This window comes from Rhipicephalus sanguineus, chromosome 6 (genome assembly GCF_013339695.2).
Source record: "Rhipicephalus sanguineus isolate Rsan-2018 chromosome 6, BIME_Rsan_1.4, whole genome shotgun sequence".
Classification (NCBI taxonomy): domain Eukaryota; kingdom Metazoa; phylum Arthropoda; class Arachnida; order Ixodida; family Ixodidae; genus Rhipicephalus; species Rhipicephalus sanguineus.
In genome coordinates this window covers 143277149-143292965 of record NC_051181.1, presented here as the reverse complement: position 1 = coordinate 143292965, position 15817 = coordinate 143277149, and the positions used below count along the sequence as shown (strand labels likewise).

General features: G+C 45.5%; 1 protein-coding gene across 1 annotated transcript; it reads left to right on the top strand.

The window, feature by feature from the left end:
- The first annotated feature begins 221 nt into the window (after positions 1–221).
- Positions 222–13683, top strand: LOC119396608 (SEC14-like protein 2). The gene is made up of 8 exons (XM_037663893.2): positions 222–290; positions 4077–4171; positions 5237–5315; positions 8254–8334; positions 9210–9296; positions 11849–11958; positions 12553–12838; positions 13566–13683. Exons 1-8 carry the CDS (start codon positions 272–274, stop codon positions 13655–13657), a joined length of 849 nt encoding a protein of 282 aa, XP_037519821.2. The 5' UTR covers positions 222–271; the 3' UTR covers positions 13658–13683.
- The last annotated feature ends 2134 nt before the right edge of the window (positions 13684–15817 follow it).

Below are 15817 nucleotides of genomic sequence, written 5' to 3'. Positions count from 1 at the left end.
ACGACAACAATGTAACGAAGCTCATTATTGTAAACTTAGGGCTCATATAGGTGCATTAGCAGCATTAACCATCGCTTTAGTCTTATTTTATATGCGTGTCTCCTTTAAATCGATAATTTACTGGTCTCAGTACGACGCGTCTCACTGTGCCGATATTAAGATACCAGGGATGTCGATTGTCCCGTTTTCCTTCCCACAGATTGTGAAAGAAAACTTCCCTGGCGCATTACTGCCCCCGGGAAAAGATGGTCGCCCTGTGTGGTTATCTCCAATGGGAGTAGACATGCACGGTAAGCAATTGTTCCATCATTCCGCGCATGTGCAAAACGCGGAAGATAGCATATACACTGCGTAGTCTTATTATGCCTAACCCTTTCAGCAACAAATGAATGGAAATGTACATCGAAGGGCTCGTCTCTTTGGTCAGACACAGCGCCAAGAAACCCACAGACAATGAAGCCATACAAAGCATATAGGGGACATCGTGGTCGACAGCCAGGGCGCGGTACGGGACGCCGTCACCATCTTCACTAAGGAATCAACGGTGGCGGAGCAAGTCGCGATTGCTTTAGCTATCAGGAACCGAAAATGGTCTTATATTTATAGCGATTAAAAAACATCAATTAGCAGTTTTGACAAGGGCTATGTCGCTGGGGCTGCGGTTAAACTAATCGACAAGGTCGAAACTACCGAAACTGAAATCCAATGGTTTCCTGCACATATGGGACAAGTGGACAAGACTCGGGTCAACGTCAACGAGGTGACGAATGACCTGGCACGAGGATTCGCTTGCCGTGCCGGTCAGAACCGAACCGATGCCCAATACCATTCCGGGGGCCATAAAGATCAATTACTTACCTACAACGACATCACTAAATACTACTACTTGGGGCGTAGGCAATTCCCACTGCCACACGCAGAGTTGAACAGGGCTCTGGCAGTCACGCTACGTTTACTGCATACCGGGGCGTACCCCACACCGTATTTTGCAGATAAAATTCACCCCGAAAGCAAAAATTAGAACAGAATGTGACGCATGCGATGGCATCATTGAAATCAGACACATGCTGGCGGGCTGTGCCGCGACTCCCGCCGACCTCTGGAGGTAAATGGCTTCAATGGCAGAATATGATATCCAGCTGTTCATATCATGATCAACTACAGACTGTCCAGAGGGTCCACAATGGCGCCATAAGGCTCGGCCTGACGGTGCTGACATGGATGCGGCCCGCCTTGGTCTGAAAAGACCGGACTTCAGGACTCTTAATAAAGTTTTGTGAATGAATGAATCATTTGTACTGTAGCGAAGAGGAACGCTTTATAGTGGGGCATCCTCTCCACTGTCCAGTGGGACTGTCTCACCGTGCATTGCTCGTGGGCGCCGCTCGTGCTCGGGGTCCATGAATCGAGCCCTTGGTTGAGCTACTGGTCGACCCTTACGTCAGCGTTCAATAAACGCTTTTACAGTAGTTTCAAGTCGTGGCCTCCGCGATTAGCCTCCGCGATTAGCTCCGGAAGCGCACCGTTGCTCTGAACTGCGCAGTGAACCGCGGAGGTCACGTTTTAACTATAATGTTCTAATTGTGACATCAACGAAAAGGAATTAAAGGGGGCGCAAAAACTGAATTCGCCGTCGGTAGAGATCGAACCTACAACCTTCGGATAACGCGTCCGATACTGTACCTGTTGAGCTACGAAGGCTGTCGCTCCCCTGTTCACACTGAGCATTTCCGTGAGTATTCCTGGGAGTGTTAGCCAACGCCACATGTAGCTATGGCGCCGATTTCCACTTTCATTGGCGCATATATATATAGTGAGGCAGATCCTCCGTAAGCACAGTAACAATAAAGTGTTTATTTCAACCTGACAGTCGTCTTCATCATATATATATATATATATATATATATATATATATATATATATATATATATATATATATATATATATATATATATATATATATATATGGTAGGGTGAAATTCAATGGATCCGGTGGAAAATACGGTAGAAAAAGATGTCGATAAACGAGTGAAACAAACTTGTGTTTCTCACGTTTGTCAACATTTCTTCTAATAGATAGATAGATAGATAGATAGATAGATAGATAGATAGATAGATAGATAGATAGTAGATAGATAGATAGATAGATAGATAGATAGATAGATAGATAGATAGATAGATAGATAGATAGATAGATAGATAGATAGATAGATAGATAGATAGATAGATAGATAGATAGATAGATAGATAGATAGATAGATAGATAGATAGATAGATAGATAGATAGATAGATAGATAGATAGATAGATAGATAGATAGATATTTGTGATTAAATCACAAATCACAAAAGGAAGAAAAAGGAGAGAGAGGAAACGCAGGGATGTTAACCAGTCTAGAAGGACCGGTATGCTACCCTACAACGGGGGAAGGGATGGGGGAGCTAGATAGACAGAGAAAGGTTGATAGAGAGAGAGAAGGAGAGCACGCACGCACAAAGTCACACACATCTCAGATTCAGGATAACGTCGTTAGTCTATAACCGCCGGTGCAAGTCTGATGTCTTCAAGAAGTTAAGCACTGCCTTCGTCGCCTTCACCCGCGATGACTTCTCAGGACCTTCGTTCAGCGAACTGGGAGCGCAGAAAAAACACAAAGGACGAAGCGAGGAACCACAAGCGAGCTCCCAGTTCGCTGAACGAAGAAAATGAATTACCAACTGGCCCACCTTTCGATCCTCCTGCAATGGACCTCTCAGGACGACATTCCAGAATGGTTTCTGCCGTCATCGGTCTGTGATCTGTACGAGCAAGAGCGACTGCGAATGATTTTTTCTGTGCATTGTTGCGAGGACAGTGGCAGATGATGTTCTGTACTGTCTCCTCGCTGCCACAGTTGTCACAAAACGGGTTGTCAGCCATTTCGATTCGAAAGGAGAATGACTTCGTGAAAGTCACCCTTAGCCATAAAGGCCAAAGCAGAGTGGCATCATTACGGCGTAGTCCAGTTGGTGTCTGAAGATGTAAAGTGGTCGGGCAGTGGTGGTGGTGGCTGTGCAGTCTGCTTGCTGTATTCCAAGTGGAGGAAGTGATTTCTTGGGCGGCCACTCGAAGTGGGCTAGCAGCATCGGTTCTTGATATGGGTATTGTCTCGAGCCTGTCGCCTTGAAGAGCTGATCGAGCAGCATTGTCGGCGTGTTAATTGCCTATCACGCCGCAGTGACTTGGCAGCCACTGAATTGTCACGTGGTATCCTTTCTCTAACGAAGTATGGAGGAGATACCTAACCTCGAAGACCAACTACTTGTATGGTCCGTGCCGCAGGGATGATAGCAAACATTGCAGGACTGCCTTTGAACCGCTGAAGATTGACCATCGTTGAGGCTGTTCGCGGTTGACTACACAAAGTGCAGCGCGAAGAGCGGCAAGTTCTGCTACCGTCGATGTCGTTGGGTGGTCTGTCTTAAAAGTGGCGGTAATAGCTTTCGCTGGGACGAGCACTGCTCCGGACGAACACTGGAGGGTAGTTGATCCATCAGTATAAACATGTACATGATCAGCGTACTTCTCGTGAAACAGAATCAGAGATAGATGTTTCAGCACTGGTGATGAGAGCTCAGATTTTTTTCTGATTCCCGGTGCGCTGAGATGCACATCAGGTCGAATGAAGCACAAAGAACGTATCGCTGTTTTAGATGCGGGGCTGAAGCCTGACCGAAGGTGCGCGGAATGGTTTGCAATCAATGCACAGTACGATGCCCGTGGTCTTTCTGAAGGCAATGTTGCAAGGTGGTGGCAATGGGCCCGGGAAAAATGCCGGATATGAGCTCTCAAGGCTTCCATCGCAATGTACGTTTGCATAAGTTGGTACCGTGCAATGTAAATAGTCGCTTCTGTCGACGCGCATTTTAACAAGCCAAGGCAAACACTGAGAGCCTGAGCTTGTACAGCCTGCAGAGTGCGAATATTTGTCTTGCATGTGATTAAAAGAGCCTGAATTGGGGCCGTGGTTAACGCGAGTGGTGCTCACTTCTTATGTTTAACATTGTGTTCATTTTGTCTTGTGGATATCTTCTACAGCTTTCTTACAGGCAGTGACTCCCGCCGTCATAAGGCGTCACATTGTTTACCTGATGGAGCTATCCGAGCGTATGAAGATGGATTCGTCAAAACAGGTAAATATTGAACTATTTATTGATTGAATTGTAAATTTTTCGATCTTGTCCTGTGTAGTGAACTTTATGCGGCACTTATTAATCGCCGAACACCATAAACTAAAAAACAAAGCGCAGCTAAATGTTTATGTGACTTCGTTGGTTTTCTTCCTTCTCATATTAGCTTGCACTAATAATGCTACGCCATCGTTAATGCGGAAGTGCATGTACGCGAATTTCTACTATTCGATCTGTTTGTCTGATTCGATTTTTTGCTTTCTTATTGGTCATCAGTTGCTAGCAAAATTAGTTGAACATCCTCCCCACACGTTCAATGGCCACTGGTTATATCCGGCAGCTACAAAAAAAATTTAATCTTTTTTCTTGGGGGGGGGGGGGAGGTAGGTGAGGGGGTGGGGGTAGCGTACAGATGTTACTTTTCCAAAAAAGGCCGCTACAATGAGATCTTCTACTTATTTATCTTGTGCAATGACGTCACACCGGTGAAATAACAGGCTGACATCCAGAGTTTTAGGTGCTTAGATCCGCTGCTTAAGTACTTGCATTTAAGCCAGTTTGACCATAGAGCACTCACTCACAGAAGAAAAGAAAAAAAAAACGCACTACGAAGATTCAATCTTAGCAGCGGCAATACACCACACAGCATTTCTGAGACCTTCCGAAACTTCATGCTCGTATGCGCCTTTTCTGATTGGCCGACCGGCTTCGCTAATTATATGTCTGCTATCAGGATTGGCTGAAATACTTTCTATACTAACGTTTTCAGCGTAAGACGTTTGTGGCAATACGGACCTCGCCATTTTGGAAGACGTTTCAGCTTCACGAGAGCCTGTGCGCCAGGGAACACTGTTTTGTGTCCGTGCGCATTCCCTGTAATCAGTTTGCCGTTTATTATTTTTATTCCGTTTTGTAGATGCTTTCCCCTGCCCTAATAGAGGGAAGGAGGCAAGCTGAAACCTCATTAACCTCTTTTCCTTTCATTGTTTTTCATCATTTCGCTCTGACACGAAAGAAAGTTGAAGATGTGCGTTCTTACGTCTCTTAATTGCGCTCTCTCCTTTCCAGACGGGCAAGGAAATACACAGTCACTATTTTGTGGCTGACCTGGACAAGCTAGGCTTGCGGCAGGTATACTCTTGGCAAGGTAATCAAAAAAATAAAAAGGAGCGGCCTGTTGCGTCGCGCTCAAGCACACGGGCGCAAATCGGAATGATGTGTTGACAGTTGCGTCCGCGTTGGCGCTAGTAGACGTACAGCCACTCGCATAAGAACAAAAAACCGAACAAAAATGTCGTTCTTATGTAAGCCTTGGTGTAGTTTTAAATCCCGCGTTAAGTCCTGCGCGAATGGCATTCTTGTGTAAGTCTTCGTGTAGTTCTAAATCCTGCGCTTAATGCAGCTCCACCACCGTGAAACCCGAGGAAGTGCGTAGCACGGGCAACCCAGCGATTCCCTTTGCAAATGCGCTCTTGCCACCGCCTCAACAATGGCGCGCTTTCCGAGGCGGTGGCGCCCTCTCTTGCGCGGAGCGGGTATCAGCTGGATGGTTCAGAATCGTTTTTCGCAATTTAGGTAAATTATTGCGCTTAATTCTTGGTTATTTCTGTAGTTTACATTATTTCAGACCTTGTTAGTTTATTTTTCACTGGTTTAGAGCAGGTTTAGTCTGCTTGTTTTAGGCCTGTATTGACCACTGCGTGACTATGCGGCATGAGACACTGGATGAATGACAGTGCGGGCCACTAAAGTGCTGCGCGCTTGAAAAGGTTATTCGCGTCTGAGTAAGTTGGCCAGAGATACCAATTTCATCAAAATAAAACTTAAACTTAGGTGAAACGTACGATAACGTGGGCCTGCAACAAAACCAGTTCGAAGACCCGTCGTATCTTGGCGCACTTCTCAAACCTACAAAAGTAGCAAGCATAGGCGTGCTTACGAGAGGCTCAGGGGGGCGACCCTCCTTGCCCCCCCCCTCCTAATAATCGAAGTTCGGGCGCCAAGTCCGCGCCACACGTCTACTCGATCGGAACTGTCCCGTTACTCATTAGAGAGCAGGGTTATGGCCATGAAGGTTTCTGACAATACTGGCGACCGAGGATCCTTAATTTTGCATTGCGAGGATTGTTTATACTTCCCACCGTTATCGTCGGAAAGCCGGGTACCAAAGGCAGGTCACTGTGAGGAGCGCCTCATCGCTCCATTTTCACTTTCGCATCCATTGCGATGCGAAGCTTATTATCTACGGGGGGCGGGGGGGGAGGGGCTACGGTGAACCCCCCTTTTGCTCTAATGGAGAACCTTGTTGTGCACGCCTATGTTTTGCCAGTGGTGGTTATCGCGAGGCACCTCCGATCCACGATATATAAACAAAAGCGTGAATCGCACGTCTTACCATTATTATTATTATTTATTGCCTCGGGTATCGGCGGAACAGAGTAGGACTCCTATTCACAAAAACGTCTCACACTGTTGAACTGTTCGTGACAAAAAACATTTCAACGAAACCTGATGTTAGGCGCATCATTAGTTAAAACAGCTGACCAATATCAAAGAACACTTACGGAGAGCTTTGTAAATTCGGCCCCCTGGTTTTCAGGCCGCAATGTAAGCACAATGTTTCTCACCGTGCCGTTTTGCAAGTTCGAAGAGGTTTGAAGTAATTTCCTAGTTTACGCTTACGCCGTAAGTCGTACTTTTGAGAATATGAAAATTCCAGTTAAATTATGACTGAGAAACGACTATTAGAACATTCTTGTACTGTGCTTGGGCTCCTACTTTCGAAGTTCGTTTCACTGCCTACAACTCTTTACTACAACCAACGCAGTGCAGATTATTTCGTCCATTCGTCCCTTATATTGGTTTTAGCTTACGTATGGTTTTTCTCGGGTGTGTTTGAAGGCGTTAGCGTTAAAGAGCTCGTTTCGCAGAAACTCCGGTGTCGGCGGCGGCGGCGTCTTTCGTTCTGAGCGAAAAATCAGCGTTGTCCGTGAGCGAAAATTCGAGGTAGATGCAAATAAAGATAGGAGCCGGAGGGCGTCCGCACTCTGGCTTTCCTTGCAGTACGGTTTAGGTCTTCAACGAGAACCGAAGACAGGATAGCGATTGAGAATGCGATGCGAACGGAGCCCGATATGCTATCGCGTTCTGCTCTTGAAGACGAAGCTCAAGAGTCCTCCAAAAATTTTTTCTATCCTCGCATTTGATCTTTCTTAACTGCATAAATGTGCTGGGTTGGGCTGGTAGGTGCATTATTTTTTTGAGCCAGCAAACTGTCTATTAGCTAGCATTCTTAGAACAGCTCATGAGGTCGACTTGTACGCTGCGTAAGCCTGCTTCTGCAGATGATACAATCTCACGAGATATGTTCAGTAAACACACACCGGTTGTTTCTACGAAAACATAAATATATAAAAGTAGATTTTCTAAGGGGAAGAAATTAATTGTGTTAAGAAGTAAACGGTTATGCGCGGTGGACGTCGATAAGAGCTGAAACCCCGTGAATTAGTTGTTGGCTAAATAAAATTCACTAGTTGACTTTTCTAATTAATAATTCTACGGCACACATTGCAAATAAGGGAATATTATGGGTCAATTCACGAGGCGTAGCCATTTTGCAAAAAATTTCCAGTGATGCCAGTTTCGTAATAATAATTACCAATTTGTGCTACGAAATACATGGGTGTTATATGTAAGTCTCGATCTTCGATGCCAGAAGCGGTGTTTCGTTAAAAAAAGGGTTACTGAAACAACGGTGCGTTTTTATTCCAAGCATGATAGTGCATGATAGTGATCTCTACACCGCGCCACCTCCAGATTCCATTCCAGGAGAAAATGTCTAACGATCTCTCCGAGGGCTAAAATTCGTCAATCGGAATGCCTGTCATAAAATTTTTAGCAAAACTTGCGATTTCGTAATCTCAGTTACCAACCATTAATAAGCGCGATCTTAACGTTTACGGACTTCCGCATCACCTCACAGTTTACTTTTGAAGAAACATTCTGTTTTCGTTGTTAACCTTGAAGCTCGAAGAAACACTTGGCACAGAAACTGACATGGTCGTTTCTTCGCCATGTCCACGCAGTCCTAAAAGCTGCAGGCTACACTTTAAGGGTAATGGAGGACCAGTATCCTGAGTGCATCGAAAAGTTCATTGTCATCAACGGTAAGTCTCACGCCGTCTTGTTTATACCACTTTTTATTATTTATTCTAAATAATTTATGTGCACCTTAGAAGAACAACAGGGCAATGAACCAGTGATAATCGAACAATTGGTACACCACTTGATAAGCCATCAGAGGTGTCACAGCTAAATAATATCGTGACCCCCCCCCCCTTGTCATCCAGCTTCCACCAATTGTCACGTACTCTTTTGTAGCGCTGCAGTTATCCACCGAAAAATTTAGCACAGGGTTTCTGCATTGTGCTACACCAGAGCTCGATTTCGTCATGACGTCTATAACAGAGCGCCCCCCCCTCTCCTAGTCCCCTAAGAGGGGGAGGGGGCGCTAAGTCTGCCCCATACTTTAACTTAGTAGGGGGGATGGAGTTGCGATGGACCTCCTCCCACCCCCCCCCCCCCCTGAAGACAAACCCTGCGCACGCCTATGTCCCCAATGTTTTAGGTGCACGTTAAATAACACCAGATGGTCAAAATTTCCGGAGCCCTCCACTGCGGTATCCCTCATAATTGTGTCGTGGTTTCGAGGCGTAAAACCCCACCAATTGTTATTAATGGTAAGAAGAGATCTGACTTTTTTTTTTGTTCGCATTGGTGTTTCTACTAGAAAGGAGGGGTTAGCGTTCAGTTACGTAGCATCCGTCTTTATAAGATCGCTCATGTTTCAAAATACTGCGATTAATTCGTTGCCATCAATAAATCGCTTTTGTTAAATATAGTGTATATTTTTTTCGTTTAAGTCAAGCTGTATTTCTGCCAGTCTTTGTCGTCGTATCGTCACGGGGATCATCTGAGAATGTGTGCAGGATTTGTGCGGGATGATTTCGTTACTGACCGACATACTTTGCGACCTTTGCAGCTCCAAGCTTTTTTCCTATTCTGTGGAGATTCTTGCGCACTCTAATGACCCAGAGGACAGCCGACAAATTCGAAGTCTACGGAAAAGGTGAGTATATCCGTAGGATGGCATACCATACGCCATGTGTCCCAGCTATCCTGCGCCAAGGTTTTAAAAAAGATGAATCACCTTACGCGGAGACAACGTAGCAAACATTCCTCTCGGTGCAGCTGGACATCAGCCAGTAAATTTTTCGTTTAAATATCGGGAAGTAGTCCTAACTTTGAAAGGGTGAAAGATTTGTTTGCAGGCATATGTGAGGGGCACCTACCTGCAGTGTTTTCAGCAACGTACTATCTGCAGGGTAATTTTTACGAGCTGGTAAGGAAACCCTGCGAAATACGATAAATAGCGTGTTATTTCACTGCAACTCTGCAACGCATGACAGAAAGTAACGCCCTCGAACGGCCTGTCAGGGAGTTTAACGGACTTAAGTAATGTCATTAACCAAAAAGTTACACAGCGGGAATAATTTGTATGACGTTATCTTCGCGTAACATGTTTGCTCATGTTTTAAAATTTTGATACATGACAGTCTTAGCCGAATTTGTCTTTGTAAACTCTAACTATTACAAAAAAGCACCGTGCATGGTGACAAAACCATACATTTTCAGTGCCTCATCCTTTCACTGACAACAGGAATCACAAATTGGGACGCAAATTTTAATTGACTCACCAGCGTTATAACGCTGATAACGTTGCACAAAGTTACTGTGTATGCCTCTTCGCTGGGTAATATTTTATTCAACCACGCAGTATCACGATTGTACTCGTGTGAGAGGAGTATTAGATTGGAAAAAGCACTGGAAAGGTGTTACTTAACAACTTATCCTAGGAACCTTGGTACGTTCTCGGTTTACTTCATAAAAGCAAACACTTTCTAACGCGTCGCGGTAGCTAAACGACCGGCCGCTTTTCGTGTAGGTGGTGCTAGAACGCCATCCTAATTGCTCGTCGACCCACAAGGCTGTGAAGGTACTTTTGTGCATATTGAGGACGACAGGCTTTGCGAAAGCCATTGAGTACTAGTGAAATGCTATACGCGTTAATGAGTACACTGCTAATTTCTTTTTAAGGCGAAAGCCTTAGATGCCTCACCAAACGCGAAAATTAACCGTCGGCGGCGTCAACACGAGCGATGCAAAATGTCATCACGTGATGACGCCACAGATGGCCTAAATTTGTGATGTCATCGTGACGTCACATAACGTGACATCACTTGATGCCGTATTCACGTGACATCGTCGCTTGGTCAAAGGTGTGCCGATCACGGAGGCAGGGCAAAACCAGGTAAGGTGCAGAAAGCTTGCAATGCCTCCGATCCTGGAGGCAGTGCAAAACTATGTTAGATGCAGAAAGCTTTCGGAGGGGGGCGCGGGAGGATCAACACATCGACTGAGATGAAAAAAAAAATGGCTGATCCCTCCGTCACAGTAATCGGTATAACACGTCGGTATAACACGAAAGTGAAACGTGTCTTCGCAGAAGTAGTTGACTATTTATTTTGCATTGATATATGAGAGCTTGTAGGATGTCTATCGGTGTTTGGCAGATATAGCACCGTTTCACGTAGACGCACCCACGTTGACGCCTAGTGGCACGTCTCCGTCCCGACGAATAACGCTCATGATCATGATTTAGCCTTTGCGGTTGCTGAAGTTGTTAACATATGCCTGAACACCAATATGTGAATCCCGCCCTAAGATGACATCAACAAGCACATAAAAAAACACTGGTACTTGATATGCATTCCTTCAAGGCTTTGTGAAACGCGGAGAGAAACGCGACGCGCGTCGTGTCTCCCCTCTAGCCTGGCCATGATTCTCACAGAACGAGCGGGGAACGCGTTGCGATAACCAGGTGAGCGTCGGTGAGCTGTGTATATATGGATGAATGCTATGAGCGAGGCTTGGGCGAAAGGCGTCATATCGCGGTATGTTAAAAGGTTGACAAAATTACATTTTATTGGAAACGCGCCCATAATGGGACGGTCGTAGCAACGGCGCATTGCCGGAGTTAATCGTGGAGGCCACACATTCTTCACTCTACCGCTTTCAGACTGCGACACCACCTCGCGAACAAAAATCACTTGAGAGGAAAGTGTGAGAGATAAAAGGCGCTTTCGTGCAGCCTCCTTCGTGTGTTTGACGGTAGCGCAGTGGGTTAAACGCCCGCAGCCGTAGTCGCGAACCGAGAGGTTGTGGGTTCGACTCCTGTCGATGGAACTACTTCTCAGTTTTTTTACATCTGATCGCGTTCATTTTGCTGACGCATTTCCGTGACGGAAATGCGTCACGTCTGGTGGACCCCGGCTTAAAACACTTTCGTGGTAAAAAATGGACTTCGCCTTCGAGTCGTCTTAGGCGAATGCATAAGTCACCCTGTCAGTTTTTTCCCATCCCTCTTCTTTCTCTCGTCTTTTGTTCCCCTACCTCCTTCGTAAGGCACCTTAAAAGGTTCTTTTCTCGTTAACGTTGCCGCCTTTTGTTTTTCTGTTTCCTCCCTACCTTAGTTCGCCCACCATCCCCCGTGTTCCAACTAACTTTTGTCCGCAGTTGTTGCACGTTGTCGAGTTGACTGCATCCGTTCATGTCTCACAGGTGACTGTTGGAAGGAGCGCCTCCTGGACATCGTGGGTGGAGACATTCTTCCCGCCTACTATGGTGGGAACATGGTGGGACCCGACGGAGACACGATGTGCCGGCACAAGGTAGGTCAGTTTTGTCGAGTCCGTTGAATTACTCTGCCTACGGCAGCACCGGTGACTTGATCAGTCTCAACGAAATCGGCTTTTGAAGCCTCGGAAATTTGTGATTTGTCACGTGTGACCGGTTTACAAGCGCAGACGCACTACGAAATGCTATGTTCTTGTATCCATGATGCTTTGATGATTTGCATCAATTAAAGGAGGTAATCTCGAGGCCGAGTCTAATTATCATGGCTGAAGTGCATGTCAGATGCAGAACTGCTTTGTAAGTAGATACTTATCGACCGAAATAAAATTCGTTGCATTTGAGAGAGGAAGCTACTGTTTAAGAACTCCAATGGAGGATATTTTTGAATTAGAATTTCAGAGATGTCATAAAATGTATGCAAGAATGTAAACATTTCGCAAACACCGAAACATTAACTTTACAAAGCCATAACTCGGTGCCAAAACACACATCTAATTCCTGAAACTGCAGCACACCCTTCCCCCTCCTCTTTACTCCTCATCCTTAGTGCAGGAGAGCTGTCTGTCAACCTATAGATGGACTTGTTAAAAGTACAGTCCAGAGTTAAGCAACCGTCGGTTGGTGCGCAGGTGAACTACGGAGGCCGGTTTGAAGAAGGGATTATGCCGGGATCATACGAATCAGTCTTCGACGACGTACAGCAGAAGACCATCGGCCGTCGGGAGCGTTGGGAACTGCCGGTCGACGTTACACAGGCAGGCGCTCATCTCAGCTGGCGGTTTCAAACGGCCGCCGGCGACTTGGCATTCGGTCTGCGCAGTCCGTGCGGGGAGTGTCTGATTCCCCTTCAACGACTCGACGCATGCAGCCTTGTACCGCAGGAGGGAGGCTGGCAATGCGACATTCCTGGAACGTGTACGGAAAGTATTACGTTGCTTCATACGAAGAAAAAAGTTTTATCAATATCATCCGAGATAAACGTCACTACGAGTAGTCATACAAGTCGTGCGCGGCGGTTCCAACCATTCGTAGTTGGTGTACGTTCAACATAACGAACAGCGCAGACAATGGTACGAGAGATAACAAAATTGAAGGTATATGTTGTCCCTTAGCCTGTACTATTTTGTCATGATGCAAACCAGACGGTCAGCCAGGCTAACATTATCTATCTATCTATCTATCTATCTATCTATCTATCTATCTATCTATCTATCTATCTATCTATCTATCTATCTATCTATCTATCTATCTATCTATCTATCTATCTATCTATCTATCTATCTATCTATCTATCTATCTATCTATCTATCTATCTATCTATCTATCTTATCGCATCGCATCGCATCGCATCGTATCGTATCGTATCGTAAAGATTGAGTACACGGACGAAGTCAGAAAAGCGCATATCAACGATAATCAACTGTCAAGTAATGGGTTAATTGGTATAATTGGTTACGTTCATTGCGCGCCTCTTATTTTGATTTAACACGGTTGTTGCAGATTCATTTATGTCATCGAAACTAAGTTTCATAGCTTCAGAGGAATAGTCATTCACGGAATAAGTCTTGAGGTTTTCTTTAATAGCCCCGGTATTACTTCATTAAAATGGTTTATTGATTTTTTTTCTATAAATACTGCGCAGATGTGCTCGAGTTCGACAACACCTACAGCTGGCTTAACCACAAGACCCTGGCGTACATCGTGAACGTGCACAGCCCTGAGCAGTTTCTATGACTGACAATAAATTATGGTAGAACTTTTCATGGTCTCTTTTATAATGGAAACTTATCGTGATAATCAGTTCTGTTAGAACGCCTTGATTGCCGCCACGGTGGTACACTGATTACGGCGCTCGGCTGTTGACCCGAGGAGCGCGGACTCGATTCCGGCTACGGCAATCGTATTTCGATGGAGGCGACATGCCAGAGGCCCGTGTACTTAAATTTAGGTGCACGTTAAAGAACCCCACGTGCTACAAATTTCCGGAGCCCTCCACTACGGCGTCCCTCATAATCATATCGTGGTTTTGGCTTGTAAGACCCCAGCAATTATTACGGTATGTTATTACAGAACTCCTTAATTGGCGCGGACACGTCCGAGTTGCCTTCGACGGCGGCTACAAGCGTTGCTGAAACCGCACTGGTACCAATTAAGTAGAGGTAGACAAAGAGAAATCTTAAGTTTTTCTTCATCAGAAATAACTCTTCAGTTGTGAAATGCTTGCTCTGGCGTCCTCAGCTCAGTATTCATTGCATAGTGCAAGTAATGAACAAACATGAAGGTTTGTTTGTTTGTTTGTTTGTTTGTTTGTTTGGGACCAACTGCAAGTAGGTCTGAAAATTAATATGCATAAAACTAAAGTAATGTGGAACAATCTTGGCAGAGAACAGCGCTTTGCGATAGGGGGCGAGACACTGGAAGTTGTAAAAGAGTACGTCTACTTAGGACAGGTAGTAACCGTGGAGCCGAACCATGAGAGTGAAATAACTAGAAGAATAAGGATGGGATGGGGCTCATTCGGCAAGCATTATCAAATCATGAATGGCAGTCTACCACTATCCCTCAAGAGGAAGGTATATAACAGCTGCAGCATGCATCTTACCGGTACTTACCTACGGAGCAGAAACCTGGAGACTTACAAAGAGGGTTCAACTTAAATTGAGGACTACGCAGCTAGCGATGGAAAGGTATGATAGGTGTAACGTTAAGAGACAGGAAGAGAGCAGAGTGGCTCAGGGAACAAACGGGGTTTAAGGATATCATAGTTGAAGTCAAGAAGAAGAAATGGATATGGGCCGGGCACGTAGCACGTCGGCAGGATAACCGGTGGTCATTAAGGGTAACTGACAAGATTCCAAGAGATGGCAAACGCGTGAGGGGGAGACAGAAAATTAGGTGGGTAGATGAGATTAAGAAGTTTGTAGGTATAACGTGGCAGCAGAAAGCACAGGACCGGGTTGATTGGCCGAACATGGGAGAGCCCTTTGCCCTGCAGTGGGCGTAGACAGGCTGATGATGATTATGATGATGATGATGATGCACCATGAGGCCTTACTATTTCTGCTCCAATAACACTCACGAAGAGCACAAATGGCCTCTCCCCCCCTGTCACAAGCCGCACCGATTCAACTTAGCTTTTCTGGCTTTCAAAAGAGCTTCAGTTCTACCGAACGTACATTTTGAGAAAGCAATGACGTCACTAACGTTGGTGGAGTCAGGGTTAAGCGCACATGCATTCAATGCGAAACGTCGGCGACTACAGTGCATTCATCAATTGGAATGTATTTCATATCTACAGTATACGAAATACATTTCTTATATCAGCTTCACCGATACATTTCATAACCATATGAGCAAACAAAATGAGGGAGACAAGGTATGCTAAATAAGTCAAACAAACAAACAAAGAAGGATGAACGTCTTAGCGTCAACACGCTGGCTTCAATTACTTATAAATGTATTAAAGTTTAGGGAGAACACTTATGATATTTGCTAAACGGACATAGAATGACAAAACAAATGTAAAGAGAGCTCATCGAATGCAAAGAAAGATCTATGTAGGGGAGCGTCAGCGTACCTATATGACGTCAAAACACGGGACGCGGGGGAACTGAAGTAACGAGGCATTAGCGAGTCTTTTGGAAGGAAAGATGCGACGACGCTGTGACGTAACGGCTTCGCGGTGCTGCTGGCACACCTTGGCAAGAGCGGAGCAGGCTCTCCGATCGCATCGAAAGTCAGTCGATGGAAAGCTACAGTCGAAGGCGGAGCTCGCGGTTCTCCCTCACAAGCGCCAAGTCACTATGAGCGGCTACCTTGGAAACTTGAGCGCAAGCCAACAAGCAGCACTAGAACAGGTGAGTGCCCATGCCACGATATTGCGTAATCCACATC